The 17888-nt window shown below is 41.5% G+C and overlaps 1 protein-coding gene across 1 annotated transcript; it reads left to right on the forward strand.

Moving 5' to 3' along the window:
* The first annotated feature begins 530 nt into the window (after positions 1 to 530).
* Positions 531 to 17888, forward strand: OAT (ornithine aminotransferase). The gene is given in 13 exon segments (XM_032490694.1): positions 531 to 623; positions 1708 to 1769; positions 5032 to 5103; positions 6669 to 6896; positions 9601 to 9770; positions 9772 to 9826; positions 9928 to 10023; positions 12060 to 12187; positions 12857 to 12979; positions 13626 to 13754; positions 14656 to 14769; positions 15547 to 15691; positions 16809 to 17888. Coding segments are annotated over 10 exon segments (1320 nt in total). The 5' UTR covers positions 531 to 623; positions 1708 to 1769; positions 5032 to 5103; positions 6669 to 6697; the 3' UTR covers positions 16970 to 17888.

Below are 17888 nucleotides of genomic sequence, written 5' to 3' on the forward strand. Positions count from 1 at the left end.
TGTGTTGGCGCCATTTCAGTGTCCACCAGCAGCCACGAGAAGGTGGGCACTGATTCCTGCGGCAGTGATGCTTCTGGGGGTGGGTTCAGAGGCGCAACAACGCCGCCGCACACCAGGGCCGCGGCATGGGCGCCGCCCCTTGTCTGGGCCGGCGCCGCTCGGAAGGCTCTGCGAGGCGAGGGCCTGCGAGCGAGGCCGGGGGACGTAGGGCTGGAGGTCCAGCCTGCCGTCCAGCCCCGCGAGGCGGGGGCCCAATCGACGTTTCAACCCTTCGGACCTTGCTTTCCTGCTAGCAAAGGACAAGCAGTGAGCGACAGAGGAAAGGGCGCTGGCCGGGCGAGCGCCCGAGCGCAGGGACCTGACGGCAGTCCAGAGCAGCCGGGTCCCGGACGCGAGAGCGGGGCTCGAACCAGCGGTCCCGAGCAGAGCCGGCGACTCGCGGCGGCAGGGCGGAGGGCGGGCTCACGGCGACTGGGGCCTAGCCTTCCACTGCCAGCCAATGGGCGGCGAGGGCGTCCCTGGGCGGGGCACAGGCAGCGTCTTAAGCTCAGTGACGCGCTGCCGTCGTCTCTGCTGCTCAGTTGACTTCGCGTGTCCGCGGCTGGCTTCGGAGGCGCCCCTAGGTATCCGCGTCCGTGCCGTGGTGCTGGGGCTCGGGAGACTCCTGGGCGCCGCGGACTGCGGCGGGCGAGGCGGGCGGGCTCGGGCGGCTCCGGTCCGGGGATCGAGGGGGAGAGGGCTGAGGGAACGCTGGGCCCCGACCGGCTTGCAGGCTCCGCCTCCGAAGCCGGTTTACGCGGCGGGCGGTGGGCACCGCGGGGCCGCAGAGCCGCGCGTCCGCGCAGAGTCCCGGCGGGCAGGGGCGCGGCGCATCCTGGTCGGGAACGGGGGAGGCAGGAGAGAGAGGCTGTGGATGTGGCACCTCCGCCTGCCAGAGCGGGCGGAGCCGGGCCGGTCCTTTGGCGCGCGGCCCAGGGGAGCCGGCGCTCTGCCCTCCCGGCCTGCAGCCCCCGAGCCCGCGCCGCGGCCCCAGGAGCCGCGGGGTCTCTGCGCCTCGGAACCGAGCCTCTCGAGCGCCTCCGCATTTCCGGGGAGGAGGTGTTTAGGGCTCCGGCGCGTGGGGTGGGGGCTCCGGGCCCCGCAGGCACCCCGGGTTCCTGATGTCGGCCAGGAGGGCGCATCCTGGATACTGGCTGGACTGCTCAGTAAACGGTGGCTTTTGTTATGGGGCCAGGGACCCGATGGAGACTATTGAGAAGGGGTCCGAGTCCTCCCAGTCAGCTCCCAGGACCTGCCGCCAACCTGCCCATCTCTCCCCTCCCCCAACCTATCTCCTTGAACCTTCCAGCGTTTGTCCAAATAAAAAATTAGGGACGTAGAGCCTTACGTTACAGTAACGTGCAGGTTAGTTACGTGGTGTCAGGGGATGGGGTCAACAGGGCTTCAGCGCGAAGACTTCATCCCTTGAGCTTCTTTGGCAGCAGTGCTGAGCGTTAATAAATTCTGGTTCAGTTCGGTGGTACACTTGTCCTCAGTGACCTACAGTCTCTTCCCTTTGTCACTGTATCTCTCACCTTCTTAGTGTTCAGTTTTACTTCTTTGACAAGTTAAGGTGATAAATTAAGGGGGAAAAGGAGTGACTTTGGAACGAAGTGGCTTTAAGAAATTACTAAACTCCATTTTCTCAATTCTGAATCTCTTTTTCAGGTTTGTAAGAGTTTCTGAAGATAAACTATTTCTCTCGACCTGAGCCTGGAGCTGTTCTTTAGGTATGTAATCCAAATTCTTCGTCTTACCCATTTGGAAGAAACAATAGACTTCTTTCATTGGAATATCCTGGTTCTGTTTTCAGAGAATATGGTTCCTGAGTATAAAAAAGATCTAAGTAGGAAAGTAGAATCTTTTAAAAAAAACAGGACTTAAATAATAAAGCTTATTGTTTTGGATTTACAGATTTTCATGGTGTTCAAGATTAGTTTTGGATTTGTTCCCCAAAAAGAATAATGGTAAAAATTCTTGGAAAGGCACGTTTTTCCTCAAAGAGGACTGTCTTATTTGTATTTCCACCCATACTCTGCCTTTATTACAGTGATTTGAGTGCATATTTTATGCCCTTTACTGAATTCTTGGGGATGGGTGAAATCTCATACATTTAAAAGTAGTGATGAATGGATTTTGGAGGTGTGTGGAGGGTGTGAGCTAATAGAGCCAGTCCCTTTTCAGTAGTAACGCTTACGGTGTTTGCCAGTGACGCACTTGAGTTGAATTTTAGCCAGATTACGTAAAAAAAAAAACCCAAAAAGCTTTTGTTGGCAGAACTTTTCAAAAAGGACTGTATTTGTGAATGGTTACCTCAAGAGAAGTAAATATTTGACAGATGTAGTAAAACCAAATTTATTCCTCAAGTGGAATATTTTAAGTGGCTTTTTGATGAATTTACAGTTTTTTTCTTTTAAAGTGATTTAGAAAAACAGTATTTCATAGGGTATGCTAAATTAACTCTTCGCCATACAGCCTTGTATGGAATTCTGTTTTAAGTGTGTTCTAGTGGAGATAGGATGGATCAGGAGGAAATAATAGTAGTTTGAAGAAGGACTTTGTTAATTATGTGGATTCCTGAAAACATTCAGTGTTAAAGTTTTTACTGTCAGTAATTGTCCTTTTCTCCAAGACCTGAGCGTGTGCCTGTGTTAAATGCACAGCCTGGAGTGAACTAATCTAATGAAGTGAACTCTTGATGGAAAGATTATTCTTGGTGACGTCATGCTAGCCTCCTCTTAGATGCAGCTCCATGGGGGTGGTGGGTGATTTAATCATATCTGGGGCCGGCCTTGCTGTCTGTTGCTCCCTTGACTCTCTCAGAAGTCCTAAGTCTGTTTAGGAGTGACCTCGTTCTCTTGGCAGACAAGGAATGCCCAAACTTGGGCTAGGTTCTGGAGATGCAAAGTGAACTTTAAGACATGGTTACTGTCCTTTTAAGGAGTCTAGAAGGATTCTAGTAGGCATGAAAAGAAGTGTCCTGAAATATTAGGACTTGTGACAAAAATCTGCAGGTTTCCTGGGAATCTTCAGAAGGTCTTATGTGGTAAAATTCTATAGGGAAGGGTGAAATAAAACTAACATGTATAATATTTGTAGAAAATGAAAAGTTAATGATTACTATGCAGTTCCAAGTAATTTTCTTGTGTTTCTGATTTTTTATCTATAGAAAAAAAATTTTTAGAGAAAAAAAAGAAACTCTAGCACTGTTGATTTTTATGTTGCAGAAATTGGCTAATTCCCTTATGAATTTAAGGGAAGAGAGAACGATTTGAGTGGCCATTTTGTGCTAAGTTTGGTGCTAACATAACATTATCTCATTTAGTCCTCAGCCATGGCCTTGGATGGCTTCAACCTCATTTTACAAAAGGGGACATTGAAGCTGAAAGAAATTGACAAAACTGTCCAAACAAAGATACTCTTTAAGAGCCCGAGCTAAAATTGAAATCCTGGTCTCCAAACTCTGAGGACTTACTCTCCGGGTTTCCCAAGCCTTTTTGGAAGAGGAAATTGATGATGTTGGCTATTTTTAAGCCTATCTCATTTCTGTTCTAATATTTCTTATATAGTGCCAAGCACAGTAACTTGAACACAGAAGGTTCTTTAATAGAAATGTGCTTACAGGATTCTAGTACATTTGATGCATCAAACCACAGGACTTTCCCCAGTTGAATTTAAATATTCAGAGTTCATCTTTAAAAACCTTCAAGATGAGTATTAGTAATGTTTTGGATGTTCCTGTTTTGTCAGTAAGTTGTAATTATTTTTTAATAAAACTGCCTGAACTCTGCATGTAAATGGATATTTTGTCTCATTTCTGTTGCAAAGGAGCTGAGCAAATGTCTTGTATGAAAGGAGAGTGTTGAATTTAGGTAGTTTCAAAGATTACTTTCATTCACAGTATTGAATCAACTTGTTGATTAACTTAAAAGATGCTACTTAGAGAGTTTATAGTATTTTTTTTAATACCTCATTTTTTCAGAGCCTCTCTGCCAGCTTCTAGAGAAGTCACAGAGCTGTAGACTCTGATAGAAAAATCATCATAGAGAATCGTTTTCATTTTAGAATTTGCCCCATCCCTTAGAGATGACTTTTAAGACCTAATTGCTGTGTGTCCAGAAGTAGTGACTTCTGCTTTTCTTTTAACCACAATCCGTGTTCTCAGAGCTTCTCAAAATCCTCTTTTTGTCTTAGTTTGGTTTTCTTTGTTGTCTAAGCTTTCTCTTTGTCTAATGTGACAACTTAGGCAGACAGTTTCATTTTTAATAACTTTTTCTGATTATAATTGTAATTCTCGATCATTAGAAAACATGGAAAGTATAGAACAGTAGAAAGATAACCACAGTGAGCTTTCTTGTGTATAGTATTTTTTTGTAAAGTTGACCTTTCTGTATATATAGGATTTTATTTTCTTCACCTAAACATATCCTAAAACATCTCCCCGTGTCATTAAAATCTATAATTATTTTAAATGACAGTATATTGTGTATGTGACTATGTTGAACCATTCTCATATTACTGAACACCTTGTATTTATGACTATTTCTTCACATTCCTGAGTATTTCTTTAGGACAGAATCTTGAGAGTGAAATTCATGGTCTAAGAGCACAAACATATCTAAGGCTTTCATTGTGGTTACAGTTCTTTTCTGAAAGTGTTCAAAGAATATCTGAGTAGCACTGTTTTACTGCTAATTTGACCGAGGCAAAAATTAATTTGTTTTGATTTTGTAGTTGGTCAAATGGTATTAATTCTTCAAGAAATAAGGTTAAAATTGATGTTTTTGACTTAGCAGTAGTGTTTTGGGGAAGTTGTGTCTAGTATAACGGAATTTTTGCACTTTTGCTAGTGGCTATCTCCAGTCTTAATGATTCTTATGTAAGTTTTTTTGTTATTACTACATACTTCTTTGAAATAAAATCTAGTGGAAATTAGGGACTTTCTCCCTAGAAAAATTGCACTTATGCATATAATTCTGCTTTTTCTTTCAGGAGTTAGTGGACCCTCTGAAGACTGTCCCTGGGTCTGTTCTATCTGAACTGTGGGAAGAAAAAAGATAGTTGGTAAGTCTTGGCAAACCAGAGTGCTGGATTTGTTTAGCAGTTGGCACATTCCGTTGGATTTACTGGGTAGTGCCAAGTTGAAGGGGAAGCAAGCCAAGCTCCAAGTATTAGGTTCGGCTATTTGGCAGCTCAGATTGAGGGCCAGGAGATCATGCGTGGCATGACTTGTCATCGACAGAGTTCTGTTGAAACATGAGTTAGCTAGTTAACTAATTCTAAAAAATTAAGTATAGACATATTAAGTGTTTGGCAACTTTCCACTAATCTTGAATTCATCTTCAAAACAAAAACACCCCCTCGCCCCCGATGTGATTCCTATGTATTTTCCCCAATTTCCTTATTTATTCTTGGATTTTTCCATAGCTCAGTCTGCACTTCATGGCTTATGGTGACTATTAATGGTACAGTTGGATACAAAGCACGGTGGTGGGGCTGGTTTTAGGACTGCTGGTAGTGGGTGAGAAAAGCCATGACCCTGAAATATATAAATAGATTTGCTCAGTGATGTTTAGGTTTTATTACTAAGCTTCTTACCTTATTGTAGTTTGATGTTCTCTAAATTCTAATTGCCTTTTTCCCTCCTTTGTGGCACTTTTTTGGGGATTAATGTTATAGAAACAATCATGCTAACAGAGTAGGCTGTTTCTTTTGGGAGGTGCAGCTTTTCATCTCATATATATTGTTTTATTTTGGTTTTGGTCTGTTCCACTTATTGTAAAAGGTCTTCAAAGCCTATTTATTATAAATTACAAAACCTTTTTTTCCCTGTCTTTTTACCTTTCACATTTGTTTATGATAGTTTTGACCTGTGAAAGTTTTAGATATTTGTGGCTAAATAGCAGATTTTACCTTCTGTAGTTTCTGTCTTTGGTGTTACACTTAACCAAGCTCCTCCCATCCCCCAGTAAATCACTCTTCCCTCGCCACACCTAGTCCTTTTGCCTTAGGATGGTCCCTGGTATCTTTGTAGGAACCAAATTCTTCCTTGATTTCCTTACTCTTCAGGTGTAAGGACCAAGTCCATATGCAGAGTAGTTCTCAGTCCCTCTGTCCCCTCCCCCGTGGCTACTATGACTGGGGTAGGCAGCCTGCTTTTCTGATTTGGTCTCTGCCTCTGGGCTCTAGTCTGTAATCCATCTGAGTCTCACACCCCCGCATAAATACCTTTGGAATGGTTGCTCAGTCTCCAAGATTAGGTACCGCCTCTTCAGTCCCTCTGCGGGTCAGCCTTGCCTGACTGCCCCAGAGCGAGAGTGTGTGTGTGTCTTTACTATAAACTGTCAAGTGGCACAGAAGGTGCTCTGCCTTTCTTTGCTGTCCTTGCAGATGCCCTCGGGCTCCTAGCATGTAGCACTTTGCTCACACCCCGCTCTAGCACTTGTCAGGTTCCCTGTGACTGTTTACATACTTGTTCCCCCTGTTGGCCTTCAAGCTTCCCAAAAGGTCTTTAGTTCTCTTATTTTTCTGATTCTTTTGTCAGACTGTGGTAAATGCTCAGCACATAGTAAGTTGACCTACACCTACTCCGGGAAGATCCTTACCCTCACTGCCTTTTCTTTTCACAGGTTAGTGGTATTCTTCCTTGAAGGCCATCATGTTTTCCAAACTAGCACATTTGCAGACCATTGCTGTCCTTCGTCGTGGAGTTCATTCTTCAGTGGCTTCTGCTACATCTGTTGCAACCAAAAAAACGGTCCAAGGCCCTCCATCTTCTGATTCCATTTTTGAACGGGAATCTAAATATGGTGCCCACAACTACCATCCTTTACCGGTAGCCCTGGAGAGAGGGAAAGGTACATTCTAAACGCTCCTCCCCTCATTTGCTTTAAGCTTTTGTAGAAATTGCTTTTATATTTTCTCACTATACATTTTCCCAGATGCATTTAATTTCCATGTTGCCAATGTGATGAATTCAACATTGATTGAGTGTCTAGTGCTTGCTGTGTTAGGTGCTGTGGGAAACACAAAGGTGAACTTTTTCAGTCTTTGTCATGATGGCCTTGCCAGCAAGGGATGCAAGATGTGCAAATAAAGTTCTATTGTATTGCTATTATTTTTTTCTTTCACTTTTACTTTGTGTAATTTTAGACTTAAAAGTTCCAACAGTACAAACATTTTTCTTTTACTGCGATTTCTCAAGTGCTAACGTTTTACCACATTTGCTTAATCTTTTCTCTGCAAACACACACACATTTTTTTCTCGAACCGTTTGAGAGGAAGTTGCCAGACATGATGCCTCTTTGCCCCTATATACCTCTATACCCCTACTTGGTGTGTCTTCCCTGAAACACAAGAACTTTCTTTTACATAACAAATTGTAATGATCAAAGTCAGGAAATTGGCACAGCACCATTATCTAACCTATAGGCCTGATCCAGTTTTGTTTGTGTCCTGTGGAGCAAGAGAAAATCTCAGATGATGGGTTGTAGTCAGTTTTCAGGTCTGTTTAGTCTACTTTAACCCAGACCAACTCGTCAGTCTTTGTCTTGGCCTTGAAATTTTTGAAGAGTACAGGCCAATAATTTTTAGACTGAACCTCAGTTTGAGGTTGGCTGGTAAGGTGGTGTCTGCCAGGTTTCTCCACTGCAATGTGGCTGTTTTTCCCTTTTAAATATCTTACAGAGACATGGTTTGAGGCTGCAAATATCCTGTTACTCATCAAACTTTTACTCCCCCTTTTAGCATCTGTTAATGATTCTTGCCTGAATAAATGATGACTGATTGTTGCCAAGTGGTGATTTAATCCACATTTTGAAATAATAGCGATAACTGAATAAAACCAAAGTTTATTACTTAGCTTTGGGCCAGAAGATGATGCATAAGAGTATTCAACATTTTGTATCATTTGCCTGTATTTTATTTGGAACCAGTACTGTAATACAGATATATCCCCTTTTGAACAAATGAAAGTCGAGATTTGTATAGTTACAAATTTGGAAGCAGTTTGGTTTGCAAAAATATTCTGATAGTAGCAGAGTGTGCACTCTAGAATCTGACTGCCTGGGTGCAGGTCGTGGTTCCAAGTGTGCCAGCTTGGGCTGGTTAGTACTTATCTCTGCTGTAGGGGTGGTGGCACTCTCATGGGGGTTTTTGATGGGATAAGCTACAAAAGCACCTAACACAGTGTGTTAAGTACATGGTAAAAGTTAGATGTTAAGCCCCCAATATATTTTAATATCTATGGTCAACTAAAAAAAAAGTTGTAAAATATACATAATATTTACCACTTTAATCACGCAGTTGAGTGGCATTAAGTAATGTTTACAGCATTGTACAACTGTCACCTCTAGCTAGTTCTGGAACTTTTAAAAGTTACCCCAAAAGGAAACCCCATGCTTATGAAACAGTCCCTCCCCATTCTCTTCCTTCTAGAACCTGGCACTACTAATCTGCTTTCTGTTTCTGGGAATTTATTTGCCTATCTGGACATTTCTTATAAGTGGCATCAGATGATACATGACCTGTTGTGTCTGGCTTCTTTCACATAACAGTGTTTTCAGGGTCCATCCGTGCTGTAGCACGTGTTAGTACTTCATTGCTGCTGTCTAGGGTTGAATTACATTCCATTTTATGAACACACCGTATGTCTGTCCATTCATCAGTTGATGGACATTTGGGTGGTTTGCACCTTTAGGCTATTTTGTGTAGTGCTGCTGTGAGCATCGGCGTACAGATTTTTGTTTGAACAGTTGTCTTCCACTTCTTTTGTCTTCCACCTCTTCCTAGGAGTAGGATTGCTGGGTCATATGGTAATTTTCTGTTTAACTTGTTGAGGAACTGCCAAACTGTTTTCAACAGCTGCTGCACGATTTTGCATTCTCACTAGTGGTATGTGAGAGTTCCAGTTTCTCCACATCCTTGCTAATACTTGTTTTCCTTTTTAAAAAAATGATAACTATCCTAGTGGGTGTAAAATGCTATTCTTGTGGTTTTGATGTGCTTTTCTCTAATGACTGATGATACTGAGCATCTTTTCATGTGCCTGTTGGTCATTTGTATATTTTTGGAGAAATGTCCATTCAGATTCTTTGCCATTTTTTAATTGGGTTGTGTGTCTTTTTGTTGTTGAGTTTTAAGAATTCTGGATGTTAGATCCTTATTGGATAGATATATGATTTGGAAATATTTTTTTCCCATTCTGTTGGTTTTTACAATCAATCAGTTGTGACTTTTATGTTCTGCATAACTTACTTTAAATTCCAACTTTAAATTCCAAACTGGTTTTTCCAGGAATAAACGTTTCACTCTAGAATTTATAAAGTCTTTTCATGTTTTGCTATTTTTGCTAAACGTGTAATTTGAAGCTGGACAGGTAAAGTAGGATTCCTTATAAACCAGAGTTTATCATGCTTGTGCTAAAATAGGCCTTAACCACAATTCTGCATTGAATAGGGGTTCATATGTAGGTATTCAGAGGGCTTGCTAGCCATCTTATTAATCTTTGAACTTTGTGTAATTTAGTGATTTTTCTAAAATTATTTTCCTTATATATTTCAGGTATTTATGTATGGGATGTAGAAGGCAGAAAATATTTTGACTTCCTGAGTGCTTACAGTGCTGTCAACCAAGGGCACTGCCATCCAAAGATTGTGAACGCTCTGAAAAGTCAGGCAGACAAACTGACCTTAACGTCTAGGGCTTTCTACAACGATGTGCTTGGCGAATACTGAAGAGCATGTCACTAAACTCTTCAACTACCACAAAGTCCTTCCTATGAATACAGGTAAGATGCTTCCTTTTTCTTTTTTTGGTTATGTAGCCAAGAAAATACTATTTTCTGATATGTAAACATTTTTTAAAAGTGAAAAATATTCTCTTCTGTAGGAGTGGAGGCTGGAGAGACTGCTTGCAAACTTGCTCGTAGATGGGGATATGCTGTTAAGGGTATCCCGAAATACAAAGCGAAGATTGTTTTTGCAGGTAGGTGAAAGCCAGCATTAACTGCTGTGATTTAAACACAGAATATCATTTACCATTTTAATTTACTGATGAAATATTTCTAATATGTTTGCCTCATATATGTTATTTGCTGAATGTTTCATAGAGTTGAGGGATTTCCTTTCTTGGGTTTATTCCCAAGCATTTCTTCATATATGGGATTTTTTTTTTTTTCCTAAATAACTCCGTGCTCCTCCCGCCTTAAAATGAGTCACTGTTTGATTTGTTTCTCATCTGCTTATCTGGTTTTTTTCATAGCAGTTTTCTGGTTAATTAGGTGGTCTTACTGGTAGAGCATTTTTGTGACGTTGTTGGGGTTGAGTTATTTTAGGGTAGGGCCATGTCCTAGGTATGATATGAAGCTTGAATCTTAATATTTAATGTATTATTGTATCATGTTGTTAGAAGCTGTTGGAAGAGGAGGGCCAGAGTTGCCCTGGATATATTTCCGGGAGTGGTGGAGAGGGGTGACTTGAAAACTGAGTGGAGAGACCAACAGTTAATTCAGATGATACAGTCTAACTTTTGGGATCTTATAATAATGTTCAATGGCTAGGTTCTGACTTTTTAGAAACTTTGATTTTCGCTTTTAAAAACATAGAGTATGGATAAATTTGTCACTGCATGTGGTCAAGATGCATTCACCTGATTGTTGACATCATTAAATATTTTGCCTTGTGAACACATGCAAGTAAATTGTAAACACCATAATATAATAGAATCCAGAGTTCAACTGACAGCCAGCCATAGTTGGTATTTAAGGGAGTGACAGATTGCCTGTTTCTGAAGAAGAAAAAGTCTGTGCACAGCTCTGTGACCTGCCACTTTGGAATCTTGTGCCTTAGTTGTAGGACAACATCACTGTCTCTTGCAAACAAAATGGCCTTTCTGGTGATTTTCGTCCTTACGGACTGGGTCCAGTCTCTCTCATGTTAGCACAGGGTGCAGAGGTGTTTCAGCTGGGTATTGAAAGAAGTTGGTGAGTCAGTGGGTGGAGACTGTCCCCAGCTGCAAGTCCCTTAATCTGCAGGGTAAGCGGCAGAAAGGAGACTCCTGAGGCCACATGGAGGAGAGCGGAGAGAGAGGCTTATGGTCTGGTTGGTGCATTTTCTGTTAAACAAGCCTGGGCAGAATCAATATGCTTTTGCTTGTTGACAAGTCAAACGGGGATTACTCAGCAGCTGAAGAGAAGCTTTGCAAGAGTCATGTTTAGAGCTGCTGTGAAGCCAACTTTGAATCACTTGGTACTAGGTTAGTTGAGTTGCTGCTGGCAGAGGTGGTGGGAAGATACTTAAAAAAAAAAAGGGCGAACCTCCAGCCCTCTCTTATTCTACTTTCTTTCCTTCCTTGAATTTAACCACATTGAAATTATCTTGCCAGTCATCAATCTATCCCCAGCGCCTAGAACAGTGTCTAATATATGGTAGGTCCTCAAATGATGAGTGAAATAAATTAATGGGTAAAAATTGTTCCTGAGCAAAGGCAGATGCCTGCCCTTTAGCACATAACAGGTTATAATAGCAAGGAAGGCAAATTGAAAGTATTTGGACTGCCTGAGGATGTTTTATCCAAATGAAATTTAAAACTCATTCTGTACTGTAGTTAGCCTATAGTGTTGGATTTCTAAAAGGAAACTGCTAATTCTCTACAAAGGGTTGTCTTTTTCTCATATCACTGTCGTAAACGTGTCTAGAAAAACATGCATTGAATGCCTCAGTCGTTAGGGTTTGGGATTACTGAAAGAAAAGTCAGATGTTGGCCCTCAGGGGCTGTATATCAAGTCGGGAGGCTTGGTGGAGAAGTGCCTAAAATAGTCATTGCGAGGCCGGACGGTAGTGATCATATGAACCAGGGTGTTCAATGTCAGATTTTATTTAAACGAATGGGCTCCCTGGAGGCTCTCTAAAGCAAACCTTTGCTTTTTTAAAAATCAAGCTTCCTAAGGTATTTTTAGGGGACAGTGGTTATTAAATTTGCTGGTTTGTTTGAAATAATCAGTGTTTATTTCTTCTTTCTAGCTGGAAACTTTTGGGGTAGAACATTGTCTGCTATCTCCAGTTCCACAGACCCAACCAGTTACGATGGTTTTGGACCATTCATGCCCGGTTTTGAAATCATTCCATATAATGACCTGCCTGCCCTTGAGGTACCTCAGTGAGCACCATGGCCCTTTTGCCCGTAGTAAATAGGACTTAAATTTGTTGACTGTATGAATTAAAAACCAGAGATGTGGCTGTACTGAGAATCGGCTGTATTTAAGTTAGGCCAGGACTTCAGACTTGTTCTCTGTAATGGTCAGTTTCCAACATGGGGAAACCAGGTTCTGTGGTCTGTTCCTGACAACGAGCTTCTAGATTTGTCTCCTGCATAAGTATTAATTTGGGTATTACCTGTTAATTACTTTAGTCGACAAAATTAGTCAGTTTTCAGCTAGCTTTCTAAAATTACGCAGTGAAAACAAACAAACCAAACAAAAAACTAGGCAGTGGAAGACTTGTAAAATCAAAAGAGAACGCTTTTGATGTATCTATTGAATGGCTCTTTAAAAGGCCATTTTCATTAGTTTTTATTTATAGTGCATGTAAGTATGTATTAGAAAATGTAAGATGCGGTAGCTTAAAGCTGAAGTGTTTGGAACTTTTGGTAATCGAATGTCAGTCAGAAAAGGTATACTTTGAAGTTAGAATATAAGTTAGTGCAAAAACCTAAACTGTACACTGATCCTCTGTGGGGAAATACATGCATTATGTGATTTCAGGTTTCTAGGTAGGTTGGAAGGGAAGTTACTGAAAACATATCCATGCTGTTTTCGTAGCGTGCTCTTCAGGATCCCAATGTTGCTGCGTTCATGGTAGAACCGATCCAGGGTGAAGCAGGCGTGGTCGTCCCGGACCCAGGCTACCTCATAGGCGTGCGAGAGCTCTGCACCCAGCACCAGGTCGCCCACCTGCCCGCCTGCCGGCATCTGTTAAGGGTTCCACTGATGGGATAAAACACGGAGATTACATCCTCCCTCCACTAGAGGGAGACGCCATCTAAAAGCTTCAGAACCTTCCAGGGCGCTCTCTCTATCAGCAGCTTACCGACTGGGCCCTGACCCTGGTGCCTCCCCTCCACTCCAGCAGCCTCTGCTCTGATCCTTCTCAAACTCTTTGTCGTGACCCTTTGCTCCAGAATTTAAGCTCTCTTCCCCTTTCCCCACCAACCTAAAAAGTATTTAATAAGAAATAAATAGTTAATAAATATTAATGGAATGAGCAAGGGGATTAATTTATTCCCAGAGAGCAATTATATTAAAAAAAAAACAAACCCCACAAAGCCGTCACTTTGCATAAATGCTTTCCACTGTGTAGGACAGTGCAGAATGGGCCTCTGGGGAGACAGTGGCCTGACACAGGCAGTAATTAGTGTGTCCACAGGATTCTCATAGGACGCTGTTGAAGTTGGGTGGGTGATTCAGATGTTTTCACAAATCTGGGGGAATGTCAGAATGACAGATTTGTGCAGGGAAGAGTGAAATAAAGATCACTGCTTCCCTATGGAAATGAAAATAATAATTAATGCTGTTTTGTTATTTTCCAAAGGTTCTGTTTATTGCTGATGAAATACAGACAGGATTGGGCAGGACTGGGAGATGGCTGGCTGTTGATCACGAAAATGTCAGACCTGATTTAGTCCTTCTAGGAAAGGCACTTTCTGGTGGTTTATACCCTGTAAGTTGAATGTTCAACCTCTCTTTCTATTCCCTGCTCATGAATCCTTAAGATATTTTTATATTAGCTGATTGTGACGATAATGTCTTTCTGATGGTTTGGTTTTACTTACTGTGCTATGTATATAGGTCCCCTGGAATATGTGTAATAAAAATGTTTCAGAGTTCCGTGGGGTGACCCACTTAGTTAATTTTAGCTGAAGAATTGAGTGTACCTTGGGATTTGCTCCATGGCATTTGTTTTGCATGCAAACATTTTATCCCAAGAGTACTCCTGTGGACCCCTATGCTCTTCCCCCATTGTTCGGGAACATAGCATTGTGTTTCTCATTGTTTAAACTAATTGTTCAAAACCACGACGGACTAATGTAGAGGTTGGAAAACATTAATGTTTAATTGTAGTTCTTTCTTTGGGTTTGCTATTGAGAGCCAGTAATTGGTGCGGATCAGCGGGCCCTGAAGTGCAGTGCAGGACATTGTTTTCTAAGCAGTTAGGCAGAGCATTGCACTTTGAGTGTGGAAAGAATTCTTAATTATGTCGTTGCAGATACAGCTTTCTTTTAGTTACAGAATGCTATTCTGTGCCATCAAAGTGTGCCTGGTGTGGCTGTAATGTGTCAGGGCGTTAACTCAGTTTGTCACTGGTAGTTAAGGTGGCACATGTGTAGCTTTTGTTGGTTGGAACTTTGTCACAGTTAATTTCAGCTTCATAAATATTTGTGTTCCTGGTAAGAATAAGAATAGTTCATGTGATTGTGCTGTGCACCAGAGATTGACACATTGTAACTGACTGGACTTCAGTTGAAAATAAATAAATAAATAAAAATTTTTTTAAAAAGGAATAAAAAAGAGTAGTTTATCTGAGAAAAAACTCGGGCAGCACTGAATTCTGTGTCTTTCAGGTGTCCGCGGTGTTGTGTGATGATGAAATAATGCTGACCATTAAGCCAGGGGAGCACGGTTCAACGTATGGTGGCAATCCCCTAGGCTGCCGAGTGGCCATTGCAGCCCTGGAGGTGAGAACTGCTGGCAGCTGTAGGGTATCCAGTCCTTTTGGTGGCATTGAAGAGCCTTGAGTTTGAACCCACTGGTGAAATGAGAAATGTAGTAAGATCACCAAGTATTACAGGACTCAAAGTACAGAGGGAAGATTCTAGGGGCAAGACATTCTCAAAAAGTAATTTAACCTTGGCCTAGGAGACAGGAATCCTCCGTGGGCTTCCCAAGTTTGCGACAACCTGGGGCTTCGGGCCCGAAGGCCCTGGCTGGTCCTCACAGAGCTCTCACTCTGGCCAGGCCTGGCCTGTCGGGCTTGGCACATGTGGCTTTTTCTGTCGTTGTTGTTAAAGTGGGGACTTGAATGCTTTTAGACTTATTCCTTAAGTGCCTCTGAAAGGCATTAAATTAGTGTGTAATCTCTGAGGATGAACTTTTTAGGGAAAAAGAACAGAGGAAACTCTATTGCAGTTCAAAAATTAAAGTATATTAAGTCCATTCATTTATTCAGCTAATAAGAAAATACATCATTTGCATTAAACAAATTTTAATCCTCTTTTTGCCACGGAATCAGATTGACCATGGACTTGTGACTAAAGCCAGGCTCTTTGTCTGAGCTTGTATATGTTTGATTAGAAATCAAACTGGTACAGTCTTTGAAAAATAGAAATGAAATTTAAGTTACTCTGGTCTTTATCTGATCATGTTCTTCCTTTGCTCATAGTTCACATTCCTCTCCAAAGGACAACATAAAAAAAGGCAATCTTAACGTTTGTGTAATTTCTCTTTGAACGTAGGTTTTGGAAGAAGAAAACCTTGCTGGAAATGCAGAAAAAATGGGTTCCATCTTGAGAAATGAACTCATGAAGCTGCCTTCTGACATTGTAACTACTGTAAGAGGAAAAGGATTATTAAATGCTGTTGTTATTAGAGAAACCAAAGGTACGAGACGACGTTTTACCAGATACAATTTTTATAGGAAGAGCTAAAAACACATTTGATACTTTATCTGGTCGTTGGAGGTCTCTGTTTGTAACTCTGGGCTGGCCTCCTATTGACCAAGTCTTCCAGGCAGAGTATTACCTGATTTATATTAATGGGTTTAAAACTATAGTTCTTTCATACATTAAGGCACATTTAACTAATCCACCTATTGTTTATCCCTGTAAGTCATTTGTTACTCTGCCTCAGTTTAGTTATGCAGTGCTTGGAGATTTCAGTTTATTTTCTGTTCGTGAGTCTGCGCAGTGCACTTGCCAGTCCACTTGCTCTTTGCCAGTCTTTTCCTTCCTTACCTGAATACTTTGCACATCGGCAGAGGCTGTAGGAGCAGCAGTAATACGAGGGATGATGATGATGATGATGTTGATAATAAAAATAACCCCAGCTGCCACTTCATTGAATGTTTGGTGTTTAACACATCATTTGTAGCCCTTAAGGGTTCCTTGCTGGATTTTCTTGCCATAACTCTTCCTTTTAAAGCAGTGATTTTTAACCTTGACTGTATTTAGAATCACCTGGGGAGCTTTTTAACAAATTAATCCAAGTCTAGCCTTGGTGCGGAGACGCTGATTTGATGGGTCTGGAGTGGGGCCCAGGCACTGGCGACGGCCCTTTCATGATTCTGATGCAGCCGGGGTTGAGAATCATACAATGAAATGAAGAGAGTCTCAGGAAGCAGATCCAGGTTAGGAATGTGTAGGGTTCACTGGGTTTTGGGTACGGCTTATTCTGTGCCAGTTACTTATCTGTATCATTCCCCAGTTCTTTTGTACTGATTCCTCGTGTAATTAATGACATCTGCCTTAGCATGTAATTTTTTTACTTGGTCTTTTTCACTTACAAAAAACTAACAAAAATCATGTCATTCGAACCATTGCTGAAAAGTAACTTCATTTTGAAGAGTAAGAACAAAGCAAGCTTGCAGCTCGGCGCTGCCTTTCTTGAGTAGGCACTGGGAATTCTATCTTGCCAGGCCGCCCTTGCCCACACATGCTACAAGAGAATGTTTAAACATCTGGCTTTGACCAGCATATTATGTTTGACGTCTTTTCTTCAGATTATGATGCTTGGAAGGTGTGTCTGCGACTTCGAGATAATGGACTTCTGGCCAAGCCAACCCATGGAGACATCATCAGGCTTGCACCTCCGCTCGTGATCGGGGAGGATGAGATTCAGGAGTCCGTGGAAATCATTAACAAGACCATCCTGTCTTTCTGAGGGTGTGGACAGTTTCCAGTGGTGCCTGGGAGCCAGCCGGAGACGGGCAGTTCGTCGACATCCTGCGCAAAGCTCTGCGCTTCTATGCTTAGCACTTCTATGCTTAGCACAGACATACTCCACTCCCCCGGGTCAAGGGCTTCTTAAAAAGATATATTATTATTCAGTTCATATGTAATAGAATGACATTTATAAACATGCCGTTTGCTGTGTAATGTAACTCAGAGAGTGTCCTGGTATCTGTGCCTGATTAAGGGTTTTGTGTGCACATGTGCTTTCTGAGGTGCGATGCATCTCTCTGTATGTAGACGGCCTTCTAATCAAGCCTTTCAGCATAGTTTATATATGTTTTTATAATTTCCCTGCTGGTATAAATGTTTGTATTTGAAAAAGTTATATGAGGGTATTGCATAGAAGACTTATTACCTAACCTTAGAAAGTTGGATCATAATCATTGAATTTTAGGAAGTATTAGTGGTTAAGCTTATATGAAATATTGGATTTAAGGAGACTCCATATTGACCAACACCAGGGTGAATTCTATGAATGTCATTATTCTGAATTAAGAATTAATGTTTAACATTCCTAGATTATGTTTTAAGTGTTTGGTATCATTTGTAAAGAGTGCTTATTTCCAATCTTTCTTTAAATTTAAAATAAAGCTCATATTTAAAAAGTCTACCTTGGGACCAGTACATGATTACTTCAGTGTTAATTACCTCATATTTTTAAGCTCTCTTGAGAATGTTCTTGGTTTTTTTCATGTGTTTCCTAAGAACATTTGGGCGAATCTGGTAATCTCTAGAAAAACAGAAATTATAAAAAGAAAGTCTCTACTTTCTCCCCTATTAAAATAACTGCTTTTTTCCCATGTGTATACTGTTATTTACCATTTTTATTAAAGTATCCTTATTCATGG

This window comes from Camelus ferus, chromosome 11, assembly GCF_009834535.1.
Source record: "Camelus ferus isolate YT-003-E chromosome 11, BCGSAC_Cfer_1.0, whole genome shotgun sequence".
In the NCBI taxonomy this organism is placed as follows: Eukaryota; Metazoa; Chordata; class Mammalia; order Artiodactyla; family Camelidae; genus Camelus; species Camelus ferus.